Below are 22,378 nucleotides of genomic sequence, written 5' to 3'. Positions count from 1 at the left end.
ATTTCCTCAGCACACAAGTAGCACACAAGAAATCACCAGCAACTGCAACACAAAAGCACACGGACCAGGTTAGCAAAAGCTATAGTTGGCATGGGAAGACAGATTCCTCCATCCTAAAAGGTGGGGAGTACCTTGGATAGGTCTCCCACAACATGTGATCCAAAAGGTAACCAGCAGGATTGCAGAAATTAACTCCTCCTAGTCCAATCACTAATGGTCAGATAGCTGGTCAATGCCCGAGCCTGCCTGTGGAACTCTGACGCACCAGAGGAAGCATAGTGGGGAGTGTCCAGAATCTGTAGTCTGAGCAGCGTCTGATGCCGCCATGACACTCGGCGAGTTTAGAGCGAAACACTGTGTGACATTATCATGAGCTATTGAGAAGGAAAAAAGAGTTTTACAATTAATTTTTCATTGCAAGGAATGACTTACTTTTGTCTATGACTGTACGGGTAAACCATGATTTCACCAAATGAAAATTACTTTTCAAAAGTCATAAAGACCACGAATAATTAAGACTGGCATTGTGTACGTTAATGAGCGGTGTGCAGGAATAAGATGTGCTAAATCGATTAGGATGTGCATGCTAGTTAATGACTTTGATATATCTAATCAGTGGTGTGCACCTCCGTACACTTCGTCAGAAATGTTACTCCAGTCAGAGGTGGAAGCAGAACTGCTTGAAACTAAGTGAAAATGCCAAGTCTAAAAATGTTAGTGCAAATCTGCATTTCACAAAGATTTTGTGACTATGCAATCTGTTTTACAACAATTTTCTGGTCAGGCTGCCTCTTTTTGGGCTGAGCATCTGGTCTATATTTTAGAATTTTGGATTTTATCAAAATAACAGCAAGCAGCTCGGCAAGTGCGTTTGCGTCCAAGTCCTGAATTTTGGTTCAGTGCGCATGATCCTGGACTGCCGGTCATGCACACTACATGGGTTTGAAGCCGGGACTTGTACACTCTGCTTCATACTGTGCATGACTGCCGGCTATACGGGTCCTGGCTTCAAATCCATGTAGTGCGCATGACCGAAAGTCCGTGATCATGCGCACTGAGCCGAAATCCAAGACTCGGACGTGATGGCAGTAGAGAGGTGAGCGCGACCATCCTGTGGCGCTGCGCATTCAGTAGCATGTTAGCACGCCCACAGGGGCATACTAACATGATAAGGGGCCGACTAGACAGGGGAAATCATGCTCTTGCGACTAGTCCCTGGCCTCATTAGGATACGATAAAAGATCTTTAGAAATACTTTTTCTATAGATCTCTATATATGCTACTAGATACAGGGACAGTTAGGCAGGGATTAGCAATATGCACCCAGAACTGCTCGTGGTTCTAAGTGCATATTGCACCTGACAGGTTCCCTTGTCATGAGCACTCTGTTCTATAATAACTTGCCTGTGGTAAAGGAGAATGGTGCTATTTTTTGCTTGTGATTTCTCTGGCTTCTTACCCCATCATTGTTGTAGCCGGATAGACAGGATGCTAAAATTTTGCAAACATAAATAGTACACCTTGCAGAATAACGTAATTGTGCATACAAATACCATTTTCTCCAGGGGACAGAAGGACAATGCTTACTTTATTCATCTGAGCCTAAGATGTTCCTGTTCATTAATGAACTTCCTTTTATTCCTTTATCATCCATAAATCTCAGTAAACCAATTACTTATCATAAAGTCTGTTATAACATACAGGGGCACATGTGACCCCGCACGTGTGACTGCAAGGAAAGGCTTATAAGTATAGTGCGATGTGCTTTGCAGACATGAAAATGTACTCATTTATATCATTCAAAATGTTATAGCAAAGTTATTCTGTCATTAATTTCTAAATAATTATTTTTTTTCAATGAAATGGAAATATGTCTAACTTTCAACTTCTGATCTGTGTTCTGTTGCAAATAAAATATGTACCATATTTTCTCAGATTACAAGATGAACTTTTCCTCCCAAAACTTAGGGAGGAAAATGAGGGGTGCATTTTATAATCTGAAAGCAGCTTATCAGGAGGTGGTGGAGAATGGTCACAGGAGGCAGGGGCAATGCTGCGGGCATTGTGCTGCGGGGGCTATCCTGAAGATGTCGGCGGTGTGGTCTTCAATTAATGGCACCCAGAATCGGCGCATGCGCAGATAGAGTTTTCAGCTCAAGATCTCATCTGCGCACGCGCCACCTCTGGCCCATTGATTTCCCAGCAGCAGACAGGAAAATGGCGCCTGGAGGTGGCGCGTGCGCAGATATGATCTCGGAATCTGTGCATGCGCCAACTCTAGGCACCATTCTTTGAAGCCCGAACCGTCAACAGTTTGTGGATGTTCCCTGCCTCACAGCTCCCTCAGCGAGCATCTGGGACACCCACCGCCTCGCCTCCTGTCACCCCGCTCCACCACCGCTGCTGCCCCCCCTGTAAGACGCTATTGGACTATAAGACAGACCCAATTTTGTTTACCTTTTTTTTTTCCCGCAAAATTTGGGGTGCGTCTTATAATCTGATGCGTCTTACAAAACGAAAATTACAGTATATAATATACTTCCTAATTATTGCATTTGTGATTTCTTTAAATTTTAAAGAGCAACCCAATTTTTGTGGAGTTGGCCTTGCACATAAATTGGCTCGTTAGAGCTGCAGTAACGTTCTTCTCCTAGAATTGGCAATCACACTGTGCACATTCAATGCTATGTAAACACTTACTAAGGAAATATCAATATCAATGTATCTTACTCAGTGCAATCATATGACTTAGATACTTCCCTTTCATTAGCTAAAAAAAACAACCTGTCCCCAAACAGCCCTGACCTAGTGTCTCTTACTCCTTGTTTAGATTGTGAATTTATTGCTGTATTTGCTATTAGTATTTATATCCTGGAAGAAAATCTTTCCAATTTATCTCTGCATGTATTTGTATAAAAACTATTTTTTCTAATTCTTATGCCCTATAGCTAGCTTTAACTGTGCTAGTATTGTGTTTTTTAAAAGTCTAATCTAAGGCTCTGCATCTAAAGACCCCCATAAATATTAGACCAGAAATGGGCAAAGTGCGTCCGGCGGACCACATCCGGCCGTCTGGCTTTTCCAGCTAAAGGGCTTAAAACGGTGGCTCACGGGCTGCACCATGCCCTCACCTGATGCCACATGCTTCCTGATGTCACCAGGATCCACATCCTCAGGATGCAGACAGCGGTGAATACATTGGTAGAGGATAGAGCCACCGACTCCTTCTTCCACCAATCAGCTTGTAAGACAGCAGATGCTATGACATGAGTACATTGTGACTGCTGTGCAGTGAGTCGGTGCACCGGAGAAAGGAGCAGAGTGATGGGGAAACGGGAGCGAAGTGAGTTTATATCTATTTTCATATGTGTATAGGATGTTTGCATGTATATAGAGGGCTATGTAGGATCTCATACTGTATATAGGTTATATGAAAGTTCATACTGTATTTAGGTGGTCAATGTGAGGGCTCATACTGTATATAGCATCTTATATGGGGGCTTATAATGTATATAGCAGCCTATGCGGGTCTCATACTGTTTGAGGGGCTATGTGGGGGTTCATACTGTATATAGGGGGCTGTGTGGGGGGTTCATACTATATATAGGGGGTCTATGTGGGGGCTCATCCTGTATATAGGGTTTATGTGGGGGTCTTGAACTGTATATAGAGAGGCTATGTGGGGTCAAACTGTATATAAGGGTTGTGTGGGGGATCATACTGTATATAGGGGGCTATGTGAGGCTCATATTGTATACAGAGGCTATTTGGGGGCTCATACTGTATATAGGTGGATGTCAGTATACTTCTGTTCAATATTACAATTATTTTATATGAATATAATTTAATAAATATGTTAATATTAATATTGAGCACAATTCATTTCAGCCTATTGGTCATGGTCTTTCATGTGGCCTCAGAAAAATGAATTGCCCTCCCCTGGATTAGACTAACCAAAGCTGAGTTCGCCGTAATTTTACAACAGATTTCTCCCACAAACTGATGAATCATTCTCTCAGATGTTTATTTCTGTCAGAAGTAAGAACTATTACTACCACTAATACTAGGCCATAAAACTACTGAACTAAACTTTGAATTCAATAATTGCTTGAAAAGTACAGATTTAATTATAAATGCTTCCTGCCAGCATCCTGACACATTACCAACTCAGGAGCGAGCCAGGTCAGATGTTTGTGTGACTTGTGGATATTACTTGTGAATTGTTTCGTCAGATCAGCAGGTGCGTGTGGGATTTACTCTGGATGTGTGAAGAAATTCAACATTTTAGTGAAAGGGAATGAATGTCGGGGACAATTCATTTTTCTTCAAAACGATTTATAACATTGTTTTCTTGGACACCAGTAAAATTCCAGAGAAGAAAAGGCTCCTGATAAATTTCAGAAACCGTTTCCTCTGGAATCAAAAAGTGTTAGTTTATTTCATGCTCCTCTTCCTTTAGGTTTTCTATAAAATATTATTTTGCTGTGACAATTTTCTGGTGGCTTCTTCTCGTTGCTTACTGGCATATGGATATTCCTGATGCCATAATACTCAAGTCTTCCAATTCTAAACATTGTTCACACACTGCATTTCTGTCGCCAAGACGGAGTCACTGCCTTCCCATTCTAGTGGCAGATATCAAATAATACTCGAATATCTGGAATTTAACTCTTCTTTTGACATAGAAAGAAAAAAAAACATGACGAAGGTCCAGATACTGCTTGTGGATTCAAAGGGTTTTCCGGTTTCAAATTATAATACCCCAAAGGATTAACTTCCCTGAAATTAACAAAATCATAATCACTTATGTCCTCTCCTACACCAGAACTGACTTTCTGGAGCTCCCAGACAGTCTATGATGACATGACTACCATGATGATGTCTCGACTAGAGCATATAACCGCTGCAGCCAATCGCTAAACTCATTGGTTATGCCGAGTTGGATAGTAACAGATGCTGTGTGGAAGCAGCTGATAGTAAAGGGTAAATAATTATGATTTAAATATTTTCCATGAGGTCAAATGGTCAAACTTTTGAAACTTGAAAACCCTTTCATACATGGGCAGCATGTACGTTCATACAAAATAATAAAGAAAATGTTCTCTCTGACTTAGTAAATAAATATATACAATAATACCTTGACGTAAGAGTTTAATCCATTCTGTGACTGAATTCTTTATTTGCTCTTATGTCAAATTAAATTTCCCCATTGAAATTCATTGAAATGTTATTAATCTGTTCCAGCCCCTACTTATGCCCCCACCTATCCTGGTACTGCATATATTATCGCAACCTGGTACATGGCCCCCATCTTGGCATATATGATCGTCATCCTGGTACATGGCCCCCATCCTTGTATATATGATCATTCATCCTGGTACATGGCCCCCATCCTGGTATATATGATCCCCCATCCTGGTACATGGCCCCATCTTAGTATATATGATACTCCATCTTGGTACATGGCCCCCCTATCCTTGTACATGGCCCCCATCCTGGTATATGGCCTCATCTTAGTATATATGATACCCCATCTTGGTACACATGGCCTCCCATCCTGGTACAGGGCCCCCATCCGAGTACATGGCCCCCCATCCTAGTGCATTGCCCCCCCATCCTGGTACATAGCCCCCATTACACTGCACACTTAAAAAAAACCTGTTATAATTATCCTACGTCTGGTCCCCTGCAGCGCGGTGTCCTCGTTTCATGCATTTAGCTGATCAGAATGTGAGAGTTGATCAGCTCACTGCTCTCACACGCCGTCAGCTGACTGAATGAGAGGGGGACGCCACACTGCAAAGGACTGGACGGATGGTGAGTATAATATATATATTTTTAAGAGTGCAACGTGATGCAGACAGCTGATCAGCTGTCTGCATGAAATGAAGACACCGTATCCTGGGGGATTGGAGAGAGGGTGTGTATAAGCTGCTCGTACCTCACATTTTTGCTTCGATGATGAAGCAAAAAAGATACAGACTCTTACCTCAAGGTATTACTGTATATCAAAGATGGTGAAAACATACAGTTAGGTCCAGAAATATTTGGACAGTGACACAATTTTCGCGAGTTGGGCTCTGCATGCCACCACATTGGATTTGAAATGAAACCTCTACAACAGAATTCAAGTGCAGATTGTAACGTTTAATTTGAAGGTTTGAACAAAAATATCTGCTAGAAATTGTAGGAATTGTACACATTTCTTTACAAACACTACACATTTTAGGAGGTCAAAAGTAATTGGACAAATAAACCGAACCCAAACAAAATATTTTTATTTTCAATATTTTGTTGCGAATCCTTTGGAGGCAATCACTGCCTTAAGTCTGGAACCCATGGACATCACCAAACGCTGGGTTTCCTCCTTCTTAATGCTTTGCCAGGCCTTTACAGCCACAGCCTTCAGGTCTTGCTTGTTTGTGGGTCTTTCCGTCTTAAGTCTGGATTTGAGCAAGTGAAATGCATGCTCAATTGGGTTAAGATCTGGTGATTGACTTGGCCATTGCAGAATGTTCCACTTTTTTGCACTCATGAACTCCTGGGTAGCTTTGGCTGTATGCTTGGGGTCATTGTCCATCTGTACTATGAAGCGCAATCCGATCAACTTTGCGGGATTTGGCTGAATCTTGGCTGAAAGTATATCCCGGTACACTTCAGAATTCATCCGGCTACTCTTGTCTGCTGTTATGTCATCAATAAACACAAGTGACCCAGTGCCATTGAAAGCCATGCATGCCCATGCCATCACGTTGCCTCCACCATGTTTTACAGAGGATGTGGTGTGCCTTGGATCATGTGCCGTTCCCTTTCTTCTCCAAACTTTTTTCTTCCCATCATTCTGGTACAGGTTGATCTTGGTCTGATCTGTCCATAGAATACTTTTCCAGAACTGAGCTGGCTTCATGAGGTGTTTTTCAGCAAATTTAACTCTGGCCTGTCTATTTTTGGAATTGATGAATGGTTTGCATCTAGATGTGAACCCTTTGTATTTACTTTCATGGAGTCTTCTCTTTACTGTTGACTTAGAGACAGATACACCTACTTCACTGAGAGTGTTCTGGACTTCAGTTGATGTTGTGAACGGGTTCTTCTTCACCAAAGAAAGTATGCGGCGATCATCCACCACTGTTGTCATCCGTGGACGCCCAGGCCTTTTTGAGTTCCCAAGCTCACCAGTCAATTCCTTTTTTCTCAGAATGTACCCGACTGTTGATTTTGCTACTCCAAGCATGTCTGCTATCTCTCTGATGGATTTTTTCTTTTTTTTCAGCCTCAGGATGTTCTGCTTCACCTCAATTGAGAGTTCCTTAGACCGCATGTTGTCTGGTCACAGCAACAGCTTCCAAATGCAAAACCACACACCTGTAATCAACCCCAGACCTTTTAACTACTTCATTGATTACAGGTTAACGAGGGAGACGCCTTCAGAGTTAATTGCAGCCCTTAGAGTCCCTTGTCCAATTACTTTTGGTCCCTTGAAAAAGAGGAGGTTATGCATTACAGAGCTATGATTCCTAAACCCTTTCTCCGATTTGGATGTGAAAACTCTCATATTGCAGCTGGGAGTGTGCACTTTCAGCCCATATTATATATATAATTGTATTTCTGAACATGGTTTTGTAAACAGCTAAAATAATAAAACTTGTGTCACTGTCCAAATATTTCTGGACCTAACTGTATATATGTAATAAAATACATGTTTATTAAATAGCAAATAGAAGACACAAAGTAGTGTAGACCTATTTGGATTCTCTATAACCATATATGAAAAAAAAATATATATTTTCTACAGAAGAAAAAAAATTACAAACTCATACAGCTAATTGGGGGCCAAAATATTTTTTGTCAAACATAGCAAGGCACTAACTGAGAAAATCTTTTGGGTCTAACAGGTGAAAAACTGTCCGGGGTCTAAAGGTTTTTTTTAAAAATTATGTCCATAAATATGTAAAATTAAAAAAAAAAAATTACACCACAAACACTTCCTACTAAACTGTCTGAATGTGGCCTAATTGGTAAACGCAACCAAGAAAAAGGTGTTTCAGTTCAAGTCCCATACACAGGGAACCTAAGATTATTATCCTTAAATTGCTGAATTCTAATTACAGTGTAAATTGCCTGAAAAGAAAGAAAACAGGAAGATCCACAAATCAATTCTCTTTGTATTGTTTCAGTGTATGTTTCATTATTTTACAACTTTTTTGTTTCCGCAGGGAAGAAAAGTGTCTCATCTGGAGGGGAGGTGGTGCTGACCCACATGAAGAAGCTGGTAAATGATTATGAAAATGACGCTGTAAGTGCTCACAGTTTGAATGGAGATCGGTTCGATCACACAGATGCGGCCTCAGATTGTCCTTCTGATGTTCCAGCTAAAGAAGATAATATATGTGAACTGCCAGTGCGTGACCCTCTTCAGCAATTTAAGAGATTGTACAAGTTTGAGTCAGAGGATTCTGGGGTTGAGATGCCAAGTGGAGCAAACTCACCTTCTACTCCCAAAGGTTCTGAGAAAAGTTTTGTGATGCATAGCCGGGATTCATCCTGTGATTCTGGGGTCCTTAGTGCATCATCATCACCCACTGTAGGTCACATGGAAATAAGTAATGGAGGAGCAACTGTAGACGTGACCCATACATTCCTTTCCAATGTAGAGCAATTTAAAGACCACACGGACCTTGGTAAAGAAGATGGTGATGAGCATGAAAATAGCGTAGAAGATTTTATTGACTGCCAAGAGGAAGAGCTAGATTTACCACCATGTAGTGAGGAAAATGAACCTTCAGCCATTTCTTTGTTTAACACAGAGCTTTCTTCTACAATGGAGGAAACCAAAACCATGGATGACTTTTACAAAGACACTTTTGAAGATATCCAGAACTTGCATCAATTAAAAAGATGTCAAACAAGTGACAGCCTGGATGAATATATGGATGAATGTTGCAGACTTAGTGAGGTAAGACTACTTCATCAACATATATAGGACACTTGTATGATAATGTAAATACTTTTGAGGGCTGAAAATGATCTAGATACAATGTGTGCCCATTGGGATCTCATAGGGAAAAAAAACACAAAGAACTATATAAAAAAAGAACAGACAATGGGAGACAATTCAGATGATATACGCACACACAGAATGTGCCAAACCCTCCTAATAAAGATGGCTGCAGCCCAGGTGCACGATGCTGATGAAACAGCCCCTCAAACCTCCACACTAAAAGGGGAGGAGCGGCTGTTTAGCATAGGACATGCACACTAATAAGGCTTGCATTGGGAGCCCGTCATATAGATGAGTGAGATGCACATTGTCTGAACTGTAACCTATAGATGACGCCAGAAACCTTGGTCAGGCGGGCAAATCAGCACTATATAGGTGCATCTCACACGGATACGCGAGATGCACAGTGTCTGAATTGTGGCCTATAAATGACGTAAAACACTAGGTCAGGCGGGTTAGTTAGCACTATATGAGTGCATATCACATGACGGACTCGCCATTTAACCACCTGAATTCAGAAGGTCCACACACATCCTGCAAAAATAGATAAAATGGGCTATACCTCAAATAGTGAGATATCAGTTGATATTTTGGCCCAAAATATGTAAGCTCGCAATCCACATCACGAATTCTCACACTTGCGAGTCCCTACACTGAATTATTAGAAAAAAACACAAAGAACTATATAAAAAAAAAACAAAAACAAAACTTACAGTTATGGTCATGAGATATAATAGTTGATATCTTGAAAACGTGACTTTTGTAATCTAAGGAGCATTTTGTTTTTCTAAGAAACAGATTATAGTTATGGTTTTGTAGAAGATGAACCAAAAATCTCCAAGGATAAGCCCTGTAAAGTCGGCCATCACATTGATAACTGTTGGCAAGTAGCTATTGTTCCTAGCCCCTACACACACATGCTTGGCCTCATCTCACTCAACATCTGCTGTCAGGGAGAGCGCCATCAGATGGCTGACTTGGCCTGGAGTTTGGCTAATATACATCACATTTGTATGCGCCACTCAACACAGCATCTCTTACGTGATTAATTATGCAAACAATATCAAATATTGTTTAAAAGAACTGAAGTCCTCAGTGGTTGATACCTTTTAATGGCTAACTGAAAAGATGGTAATAATAGCAAGCTTTTGAGACTACTCAGGTCTCTTCTTCAGGCTCAAGAACAAGAGACCTGAAGAAGAGATCTGAATAGTCTCGAAAGCTTGCTAGTATTACCATCTTTTCAGTTAGCCATTAAAAGGTATCAACCACTGAGGACTTCAGTTCTTTTAAACAATTTTTTATCTCTACTGGATAACACGGTACAAAGATATATCTTACCGCAAACAATATCATGCACATATTCTTTAAGAGCTCTTGTCAAGATACAATATGTAAACACTTGATGTGTAAGGGTATTTATTACACACCACATAATATCCTGTCTGTGTTACAAATGTAATTAATATAGTTGTTTTAGGGGAGTAAAGTTCACCCCAAACCATCTCTTGTGTTTAATTCAGAAGGAAGCAAAGAACATTTTCCCTGACATTTCTGTTAGGAGGGAGAGGCTGGCCAACAATATAGCAGCTGAATAGTTAATCATTGACAGGTAGTGCTATTAAATGCATGTGTTCTGGACATCTGACAAATAATGTCTTTCTGACAAAGAAAAATATTTGAGCTGCCCAAGTAAGTGTAGCATCCAAACCACTAAAATGTGGCGGAACTTTGCGGTAACGTTGCTTATTTAACTGCCCAACTTAACCTGTTACTCAATCCCTACTTGCTGTAGCATAGCCAAAGTGGCATTCACTATAAAGGGCAATTCAGTAATCTGCAACCCGTTCATTATTTTATATACAGCATGCATAGTGGGTATGTGTGTGTATGTGTGTGTATGTATGTATGTATGTATGTGTATGTGTGTGTGTGTGTATATATATATATATATATATATATATATATATATATATATATATATATATATATATATATATATATATATATATATATATATATATTACAGTTAGGTCCAGAAATATTTAGACAGTGACACAAGTTTTGTTATTTTAGCTGTTTACAAAAACATGTTCAGAAATACAATTATATATATAATATGGGCTGAAAGTGCACACTCCCAGCTGCAATATGAGAGTTTTCACATCCAAATCGGAGAAAGGGTTTAGGAATCATAGCTCTGTAATGCATAGCCTCCTCTTTTTCAAGGGACCAAAAGTAATTGGACAAGGGACTCTAAGGGCTGCAATTAACTCTGAAGGCGTCTCCCTCGTTAACCTGTAATCAATGAAGTAGTTAAAAGGTCTGGGGTTGATTACAGGTGTGTGGTTTTGCATTTGGAAGCTGTTGCTGTGACCAGACAACATGCGGTCTAAGGAACTCTCAATTGAGGTGAAGCAGAACATCCTGAGGCTGAAAAAAAAAAAAAAATCCATCAGAGAGATAGCAGACATGCTTGGAGTAGCAAAATCAACAGTCGGGTACATTCTGAGAAAAAAGGAATTGACTGGTGAGCTTGGGAACTCAAAAAGGCCTGGGCATCCACGGATGACAACAGTGGTGGATGATCGCCGCATACTTTCTTTGGTGAAGAAGAACCCATTCACAACATCAACTGAAGTCCAGAACACTCTCAGTGAAGTAGGTGTATCTGTCTCTAAGTCAACAGTAAAGAGAAGACTCCATGAAAGTAAATACAAAGGGTTCACATCTAGATGCAAACCATTCATCAATTCCAAAAATAGACAGGCCAGAGTTAAATTTGCTGAAAAACACCTCATGAAGCCAGCTCAGTTCTGGAAAAGTATTCTATGGACAGATGAGACAAAGATCAACCTGTACCAGAATGATGGGAAGAAAAAACTTTGGAGAAGAAAGGGAACGGCACATGATCCAAGGCACACCACATCCTCTGTAAAACATGGTGGAGGCAACGTGATGGCATGGGCATGCATGGCTTTCAATGGCACTGGGTCACTTGTGTTTATTGATGACATAACAGCAGACAAGAGTAGCCGGATGAATTCTGAAGTGTACAGGGCTATACTTTCAGCCCAGATTCAGCCAAATGCCGCAAAGTTGATCGGACGGCGCTTCATAGTACAGATGGACAATGACCCCAAGCATACAGCCAAAGCTACCCAGGAGTTCATGAGTGCAAAAAAGTGGAACATTCTGCAATGGCCAAGTCAATCACCAGATCTTAACCCAATTGAGCATGCATTTCACTTGCTCAAATCCAGACTTAAGACGGAAAGACCCACAAACAAGCAAGACCTGAAGGCTGTGGCTGTAAAGGCCTGGCAAAGCATTAAGAAGGAGGAAACCCAGCATTTGGTGATGTCCATGGGTTCCAGACTTAAGGCAGTGATTGTCTCCAAAGGATTCGCAACAAAATATTGAAAATAAAAATATTTTGTTTGGGTTTGGTTTATTTGTCCAATTACTTTTGACCTCCTAAAATGTGGAGTGTTTGTAAAGAAATGTGTACAATTCCTACAATTTCTATCAGATATTTTTGTTCAAACCTTCAAATTAAATGTTACAATGTGCACGTGAATTCTGTTGTAGAGGTTTCATTTCAAATCCAATGTGGTGGCATGCAGAGCCCAACTCGCGAAAATTGTGTCACTGTCCAAATATTTCTGGACCTAACTGTATAGCAGAGAGGGGGCAATAGCATTATCATTTATTTTTAGAGCACCTATAACTCCATGGTGCTGTACATGAGAGGGGGTTACATACAAAATACAAATAATAATAGTGGTGAACAAACTAACAATGACAGACTGGTTCAGAAAGAAGAGGGCCTTGCCCTCACGGGCTTACATTCTACAGGATAATGGGGAAAGAGACAGTAGGTTGGGGAGTTGCAGCAGCTCCAGTGGTGGTGAGGTGACAGCGGGGTTATTGCAGGCTGTATGCTTTCTTGAAGAGAGAGGTTTGCAGCTTCTATCAGAAAGTTCCAAATGTGGTGGCTAATTGTGAGGATGGGTAATAATTGGGAGAACTCTTGGAGGCAATCGATTGAGGATCATACACATGTGAAGGAGAGAAGGTCTTGGGATGACTGGAGATTACGTGTTGAAGTATATTGGGAGATCAGTTTGGAGATACATGAAGGAGACCCATTATAGACTGCTTTGTAGGTCATTGCTAGTAGTGTGAATTGGATATGTTGGAGAATAGGGTGCCAGTGAAGGTATTTACAGAGGGAAGAAGTGGCAGAGCAGCGACAAGAGAGGTATATTAGTTGGGCAGCAGAGTTAAAGGGAATCTGTCATCAGATTTGGAAACTATAAGCTGCAGGTGCCACCAGTGAGCTCTTATATACAGCATTCTAGAATTCTGTATATAAGAGCCCAGGCTGCTCTGTATAACTTAAAAAACACTTTTTATACTCCCCTAGGGGGCAGTCCGGTCTGATGGGTGTCGCTGCTCTCAGGTCCGGTGCCTCCTCTCTGCTGCAATCTGCTTGTTATGGATGGGATTAAATGCATATTGAATCCATATTGAATATAATCAAGAAAATGCTGGACTAACAAAATGGCCTTTGATTTAGCTTCTTCTTTCTAAACCCACCCATGTCTGGAAATTGCAGACATGGGACTTTCCACTTTATCATAAGACGAGACATACTTTTATTTTAATACATGCTGAGTTAGCTTAATATAAGATTATGAAATGCATACATATATATTACTCGATGTAAGCTGTTTTTGTAAGATTAACCAATAGGATTATAGTAGGCACCCTTGGCCCTCAGCCAAGGGTCTTTTGATATTATACCCTTTACTTCCCTTAATAAACTCAGAATTCTACATCCATCATGACTGGCTGTCTTTGATTTGTGTAGATATAGATATCGCATGCGATATAGGTCTTTAATAATAGATTTGGAATACAGGTGTCAAAGGGATAGATGCGTATCATATGAATGGCATCAACCTAAATTAAGGCTTTATCACTGCTGAGGTCAGATCAAAGTATTGTAGTGTACATGCGCGGGCGGTCTTTAACCTTTCCTCGCGCATGAGAGTACTTTGATCCACACTGGGCTGGGTAGAAGGAGGATGGCGCTCGCAACAGAAAGGAGGCGCCAGACCGGAGAGCATCAACTCCCATTGGTCCGGACCACCCTATAAGTAATGTGTTTTTTACGTTCCACAGAGTTGTCTGGGCTCTTATATACAGTATTCTAAAATGCTGTATATAAGAGCCTACTGGTGGTGGCCACAGCTTATAGTCGCCAAATCTGGTGACAGATTTCCTTTAAGGACAGACTGGAAAGGTGCTAGAGTGTTAGCAGAGAGGCCACAAAGGAGGATATACAGTAGCTGTAATAGAAAAAAGATAATGAGGGCATGCACTAACAATTTAGTAGACTGAGAGTTTAGGAAAGGATGGATTATGGAAATATTTCTCAGTTGGAGGTGGCAGGAGGTGGTAAGAGCTTGAATGTGGGTAGATCATTATCATTACGGTACTGAATTTTCCACCCAGGACAGAAAGGTTTGATGTTTGCTTCCTTTTGCACATCATTTCTGGAGAGGAGAGTTCTACATTCGTTCTTCCTACCCAACATCAAAGCTGATGGAACTAACCAAACATATGCCCCCTTTCTCAAAAGGCTTGTTGGCACCTGCAGTTTCACCCCTATGGTATTTAAGTTCTTAAACATCAGTTGATAGGATCTTCATGTAGACCTAGATGCCACGAGGTCATTTTGCATGCACATCTATTAAAGGAAGAGGAATAGATACTTATCAAAACCACACAGATCACTATGTTCTTCTACGTAATACTAGAACAACAGTGGCTGAAATCTGATATTTTTTATATATATTTTCCTTTATGATGATAACACATTTGGCATAGGGGTTTATTTATGAACTTTTTATTTCCCCTTGTGATGTCATTTGGGATGTAATTCATTTTCACAGGTAACACTACTAATGATGCCTAATTTTTATAACTTACCCTGTAGTATATTTATACAGGTGACAAGATGCCACTATTTTTAGGGATCAGTTTTTCTGTCTAGACCGCATCTAAAATGATGATTGTTAGTTTGTTTTTGAGCCACAGGTTCGTAAGTGAATGTGTGGGCTAATTGGGAGAAATTGTTGGTGTCCGAATGAACGCTCAGCCTTCAGCTATCTCGTGTATGGACAGCTGTAGAAAACTAGTATGGTGCTCTGCCCCCCCCCGCCTCCCCCCTCCCCCAGCCATTTTTTTTGTGCTGCAGCTCTGTCCTTCCCTTTCAGGTTTTGTACTGCAACTCTGCTCAAATTATTTTTTTTTCTAGTACTAAGGGCCTCCACATACACTAACTAGCTGTGGGATGAAAAATGGTTTGGCCAATCTTATGGCCAGCAGCTATCTCTCTTGTACCTCCACACACAGGATCACCCCTTTTACCATGTAAAAAAGATTGTCAGTAGGAAACTGGATGGTGTTAGAGGAAAGTTGATAGGCCCCCATGCATATTAGACCATCGGGTGAGCCTGCCAATATTGTCATGTTTGGCCACCATTCGTCTAATCTGTATGGGGGTCTCTGCATATTGATGACCTAACCATAGGTCTTTAGTCCATCTTCATCACCCACTGTGGGTCCCATGAAAGTAAGTGCAAGAGCAACTATAGCCATGATCAAACATTTCTTTCAAATGCACAGCAATTTAAAGATCATGTGGACCTTGGTAAAGAAAATGGTGTAGAAGAGTTTGACTTTTTAGTTTATTTCTACGTAGTAAGGAAAATGTACTTTCAGCCAACAGGTTAGGTCATTTAGATCAGATTGAGGGGAATCCGACAACCGGCATCCCAACCAATCAGCTATTAACAGGTCTGTTGGCTGGAATGAAACAATGTATAGCTCAATTTTGTAGGTTATTTAGTGGTTGGCCCTGAGTACTGCATGTCATCTCCCATTCATTTAAATAGGGGAAATGCTGCATTATCCTCGAGTGGCTGCTAAACAATATAAAGCGATTTTATGGGTTCCAGCTCCATTCACTGTTTACATCCAGCTACTTTCTGGTAGCAGATATCGGCTTTGCTGTGGGGATGCCAAATAATGGACTTCCATCTATCTTATAGTGATAACCTAATCTACTGATAGGTCAACAATATGTTAGGGTACCTTCACACTTAGCGATGCAGCAGCGATCCGACCAGCGATCTGACCTGGTCAGGATCGCTGCTGCATCGCTACATGGTCGCTGGTGAGCTGTCAAACAGGCAGATCTCACCAGCGACCAGTGAACAGCCCCCAGCCAGCAGCGACGTGCAAGCGACGCTGCGCTTGCACGGAGCCGCCGTCTGGAAGCTGCGGAGACTGGTAACTAAGGTAAACATCGGGTATGGTTACCCGATGTTTACATTAGTTACCAGTGTGAGCAGGGAGCAGGGAGCCGCGCAGCGCTGGCTCCTTGCTCTCCTAGCTGCAGTACACATCGGGTTAATTAACCCGATGTGTAATGCAGCTACATGTGCAGAGAGCAGGGAGCCGCGCACACTGCTTAGCGCTGGCTCCTTGCTCTCCTAGCTGCTGTACACATCGGGTTAATTAACCCGATGTGTACAGCAGCTACATGTGCAGAGAGCCGGAGCCGGCACTGGCAGCGTGAGAGCTGCAGAGGCTGGTAACTAAGGTAAATATCGGGTAACCACCTTGGTTACCCGATGTTTATCTTGGATACAGCTTACCTCAGCTGTCAGACGCCGGCTCCTGCTCCCTGCTCGCTTCATTTGTCGCTCTCTTGCTGTCACACACAGCGATCTGTGTGTCACAGCAGGAGAGCGGCTTTGAAGAAAACGAACCAGGGCTGTGTGTAACGAGCAGCGATCTCGCAGCAGGGGCCAGATCGCTGCTCATTGTCACACACAGCGAGATCGCTAATGAGGTCACTGCTGCGTCACAAAAAGCGTGACTCAGCAGCGATCTCGGCAGCGAGCTCGCTGTGTGTGAAGCACCCCTTAGAGCCAGACAACCTTTTTAAGAACAAGCCAGTGATTTCAGAACTTAAAGAACAAAAGGGTAAAACAAAGTACAAAACCTATAAAACTAAGCCACAATGACGATAAATTATCAAGCAACTGGCACTAATATCCTGAGACAAATGAGCCTTAATGCTACTTTACACGCATCGATATCTCGTGCGATCGCATTTGCGATCGCACCCACCCCCATCGTTTGTGCGGCACGGGCAATTTGTTGACCGTGTCGCACAAAGTCAGTAACGCCCGTCAGATGTACTTACCTCCCGAACGACCTCGCTGTGGGCGGCGAACATCCACTTCCTGAAGGGGGAGGGACGTTCGGCGCCACAGCGACGTCACACAGTGGCCACCCAATAGAAGCGGAGGGGCGGAGATGAGCGGGGTGTAAACATCCCGCCCACCTCCTTCCTTCCGCATTGCCGGCGGGGCGCAGGTAAGCTACAGTTCATCGTTCCCGGGGTGTCACACGGAGCGACGTGTGCTGCCTCGGGAACGATGAACAACTGGCGCACAGAAGGACGTTCGTTTTTTGTTTTTTTAAGAAAATGAGCGACGTGGCAACGATAAGGTGAGTATTTTTGCTCGTTCAGTCGCTCATTTGTGTTACACGCTAAGATATGTCAATTGAGGCCAGATGTGCGTCACTAACGACGTGACCCCGCCGACATGTCGTTTGATATATCGTAGCGTGTAAAGCTCGCTTTAGTAATTTGTATCCTGAAGATTTCAAAGCTTCAAAGTACTAATTGTGCCATGAGCTCCTCCAAGTTCTGTATGTTGTGCTAATAATGAACATTGGAGAAAAATAGACTGCTTACAGTATAATTGACTTTGCATGTGAAAATATGTATACCATGCAGTATATATTTTTTTTGTTGGCCCAATGTATAGGATACTGAAGTCTGCTGCTCTTTTTTATATAGTAAAAAAAAAAACCTGTTAACATACAGTGACAAGCAAAAAGGCAACAATGTTTTGAACTGTTGACTTTCAGGCTCCATATTTCACCATCCACTACAGATTCGAACCTGACACTACTTTTATTTTATAGACAATCATGTTGGCTATTTCATACATAAATTTGGATAGCAACTATTTAGCATATGATTAATCTTGACATGTCACTACATTGTTACTGTTTTGCTCCTTGTGGGGGAAAAATATTTTTCTTCCAGTTTTTGTTCCAACATTCTAAAAATTACAACCTGTTCTCACATTCCCTAATAGCTCATTTCAGTATGTTATTAGGTTGATTCCCAAGTAAAAGGTCACTAGCACGAATCGAGGAGCGGCCATGAAGAAGATTTCCCAAAAAAAGAGAAACCCCATCATCCAGTTTATTGATAGGGGGCTCTTGACCAAGAAAATTTCCATTCTGCATCGTGTGAATGCCATGACAGTTGAAAGATCCTGAAATGAAGTCCATCCATTCATTGAAAAGGCAAGAGGTGGGCATCCAGGCAAAATATCGGAGTCAACAAGTCGGCTCATCAGAAGATCTATCACTTCTGTAGCAACAAACATAGCAGTGGAGGTGGCTCATATGCTTCTTAATAATGAGATCACAGACATCTATGCAAGCATTGTGTGATGCACATTACACAAGTCTGGAACAGGGACCCAAAAAAAATTGAAGGGGCCTTGACTTCAATGTCGTCATAAGAAGCATTTGCTTAAGTTTGCAAAAAAGTACAAAAAGTGGACAGTAGTAGATTGGAAACGGGTGATTTTGAGCGATGAGACGAAAGTCAATAAACTAGGCTCTGATAAGTGCAAATGGGTCTGGAAGAAACAAGACAAACAGATTGAGAAATAGAAGGAACTGTCAAGTACGGGGAGGATGCCTGATGATACGGGCTTGCTTCAGAGCCAAAGGCATTGGATACTTGCCCAGGATCGATGGTGGTCTCAATGCTGAGCTATGTGTTAATATCCTACAAGACAAGTTACTTTGTACTATAGGTATGAAAAGGACGACATACTGTTCCAGCAGGACAATGACCAGAAGCATACTTTGAGCTTGATGAAGAAATGGTTCAATAACAATGAAGTAGAGGTGCTGGATTGGCTCCCACTGTCCCCCGACTTCAATCCAATAAAACACTTGTGGGTAGAGTTAAAGAAAAAGCTGTATACACACCCAAGTGAGTTGACCAGTATGGACCAACATAGAAGAGACCCGGGATGAGAATTCAGTCGAGACATGCTTGAATCTGATTGCGAGCATGCCCAGAAGATTCAAATAGTCTTTAAAGCCAAAGGTTGATTTACAAAATACTAACAAAATAATAAAAATATAAAATTTCGATTTTTTTTTTTTTTTTTTTTTTTTTTTTTTTTTAAGCAGAAAAACAGAAACAATGATGCAGCGACATGACAAGAATCTGCATAACTAATATGCTAAATAGTTACAAGGCAAATTTATGTGTGAGATAGCCAAGATGATTGTCTATAACATGAACGTGGTCTCACACTCAAGGCTGTAGTGGATGGTGAGATATGGAGCCTGAAAGTAAAAAGTTCAAAACATTGTTACCCTTTTCCTCGTCAGTGTATAGCAGCCCGAGAGAGATCAAAGGGAGTGCCCAAAGGCACAGTCTGTATGAACCTAAGAGTTTTATTCTTTATTTCAGATGTAATAATGTGATCGTTACTCAGGCCTCTGACACTGTGTATATTCTACATTAAATACCAATGGACATGAATAGTGTTTAACTACATTGTAAGGAATCCGTTAAGCTAATATTGACTCATACATAATACAAAAGAATACATATTTGTCAGCTTTGACTCATTCTATGGCAAAATGTTGTAGAACCAAAGGGATTAAGCAGCAAGAATGGTTCCTGGGTCCTTTGTATGTTGCTTGTAAGAGCACTGACTTCTAATCATTAGGCCGCACATATCATTGTTCCTTAGGCCCGACTGTTCTTGCGGCATTCCTTCTCTCTACGTGGCCCCTTCGTATACAGTAATTAGCAGTCATTGGAGGCCACACATGACAGACAAGCTGGACATAGGACACAGAACTCTCATTATATCATATTTAAAGATGATTTCAAAGTCCTCGCAGTCCATGAAGAATGCGATTGCTTTGTCCTGCCCTGTAACTTTTGCATCGTGCAACACGCTACATTTTTCAACACAGGTTCGACATTGATTAAATTATTTATGTTTCAGGCCAATAAAGGCATCTTTGTTGAATGAGGCTTTATAAGCAGCCTGGCCCCGCTCCAGCCCCTGCTGCTTCTATACTTCAGAAGCTCAGGTTCATCCTCTGCGCTGACAGATTGTTGTTTTCTGTTCAACCTGTATCATCGCCGGGCTTTAAAAGCAATCATGTAATTTATCTTCAGAAGAAAAAGAAAATTGTGATCAGAGATATTGCGCTTTGTTAAACATTCAGTTAAAACGACATCAATCTTCCTAGAACATTGTAAACATTGAAATGAAAATTAAGCAGTATTAAAGGATTGGAAGATATGTGTACTGTGTTACACAGAGGGATTACTCACAGCAGGTCACACATTGCAGTTATATAAATGTAGTACAGTACAGACCAAAAGTTTGGACACACCTTCTCATTCAAAGAGTTTTCTTTATTTTCATGACTCTGAAAACTGTAGATTCACATTGAAGGCAGCAAAACTATGAATTAACACATGTGGAATGAAATACTTAATAAAAAAGTGTGAAACAACTGAAAATATGTCTTATATTCTAGGTTCTTCAAAGTATCTACCTTTTGCTTTGATTACTGCTTTGCACACTCTTGGCATTCGCTTGATGAGTTTCCAGAAGTAGTCACCGGAAATGGTCTTCCAACAGTCTCGCAGGAGTTCCCAGAGATGCTTAGCACTTGTTTGGCAGTTTTGCCTTAACTCTGCGGTCCAGCTCACCCCAAACCATCTCGATTGGTTCAGGTCTGGTGACTGTGAAGACTAGGTCATCAGGCGTAGCAACCCATCACTCTCTTTTGGGGAGGAGACAGTTAATGTCAGTATTTCTTGCTAGAAAGCATTCTCATTAACATCCCAGTCCCAATATATACCCTCTGCTCCCAGTAGAGGGTGCCGGTTATTCACTCTCATTTGGATATTTGGCCTGTAGTGGAAAGGAGCAGGTGGAACCCTCTCTACAAGTTGTTTTGTAGGCTGCAATGGTGTTGCTGACTGCAGCAGCCTGCTGGCGTGTATTCCCGTTTTTCTTTTTCTTTCCCTTGTGTGTTGTTGTAGTGCAGCGGTGGGGCTAGCATCCCTTACCTGTCCACTCACTAGTCAGGACTATTGTAATGTCACTCAGGGCTTCAGGTTCCTGCTCAGCGACAGGTGAGGAACCTCTATAGGAACTAGCTAGGAGTGCAGGGTACAATTGCAGGTAAATGGAGGAGGTGTCCATCTTCCCTCTCACTAGCGCTAGGGCCCATAATTGTTAGTGTCCCCGCTGTACCCTTTTTATTGTGTGTCACGTCATGTGCCATATTTCTCTGTCACAACCGTGACACAGGCAGAGCCTAATACATAAGTGTGCATGTGTTGAACCTGCTAAATCTTGCGCCTGTGCAGAGACCTTGTCGTTTTGCATATGCACACTTATGTATTAGGCTCTGTCTGCCCTAGGGAAGAGCAAAGTGTGCTGGCTGCGAACAGGAGATGGCTCTGCGCAGGCGCGAGATTTCACCTCAGGAGGCGTTATCCAAGTCCATCATAACAAGAGGATGGTGTTTGTTTGGGTTTATACATGAAAAAATCTCGTGACGGGTTTCCTTTAAGTTTCTTATAAAAATTAGTGGACATACCATAGAAGCAAAGACCCCCTCATACATATGAATGCTCAGCTCATCTGATCATGCATGTATTTTAAATAGGGAGACAGAAGTTATCCTCTGACACATACCTCTCGTGCTGGCTTAGCTTACCCGAGAACAAAAGGATCAAAATTTGAGATTTAGCATAACCGATCTTTATTTCCAACAACATTGTTAGTTATGGAATAGTTACGGGGCAGCATGCATATTACATGATTGGCCAATCCTGGTTATATTGGTAAATTCAGGGACCTTAAAAGTGACAGAGCGTAGCCATAATTGGTCACATTGTATTGTTTCTGTGTGATGAGTATCTGTCCAGTACTTCAAAAACATATTTCCGAAATTGCAGAAAATGTAATAAATCTTTCATTGGAAATTAAATCAACAGATTGAACTCTAACTTAGACTATGGTCTGATTTAGTAAAAAAAAATAAAGCCATGGGGAGGACTGTAACTTACTCAACACCCAACTTATATTTGTACATGTTTATCTGCTGGAGCTCATTCTTACTAAGACCTTCATTTCCTGTGTGGGAAAA

The 22,378-nt window shown here is 41.5% G+C and overlaps 1 protein-coding gene across 1 annotated transcript in view; it reads left to right on the top strand.

The window, feature by feature from the left end:
- The window catches only part of LOC142310945 (uncharacterized), a 144,078-nt gene that overhangs the window by 86,817 nt on the left and 34,883 nt on the right, over positions 1–22,378 (top strand). Inside the window, exon 3 of the mRNA XM_075348799.1 lies at positions 8,217–8,956. Within this exon, the coding sequence (XP_075204914.1) occupies positions 8,217–8,956 (740 nt within the window). The remainder of the gene's footprint in view (positions 1–8,216; positions 8,957–22,378) is intronic.

This window comes from Anomaloglossus baeobatrachus, chromosome 5 (assembly GCF_048569485.1).
Source record: "Anomaloglossus baeobatrachus isolate aAnoBae1 chromosome 5, aAnoBae1.hap1, whole genome shotgun sequence".
NCBI classification, from domain to species: Eukaryota; Metazoa; Chordata; class Amphibia; order Anura; family Aromobatidae; genus Anomaloglossus; species Anomaloglossus baeobatrachus.
The sequence above is the reverse complement of the archived record's forward strand: the minus strand, read 5'-3'. Positions and strand labels throughout refer to the sequence as shown.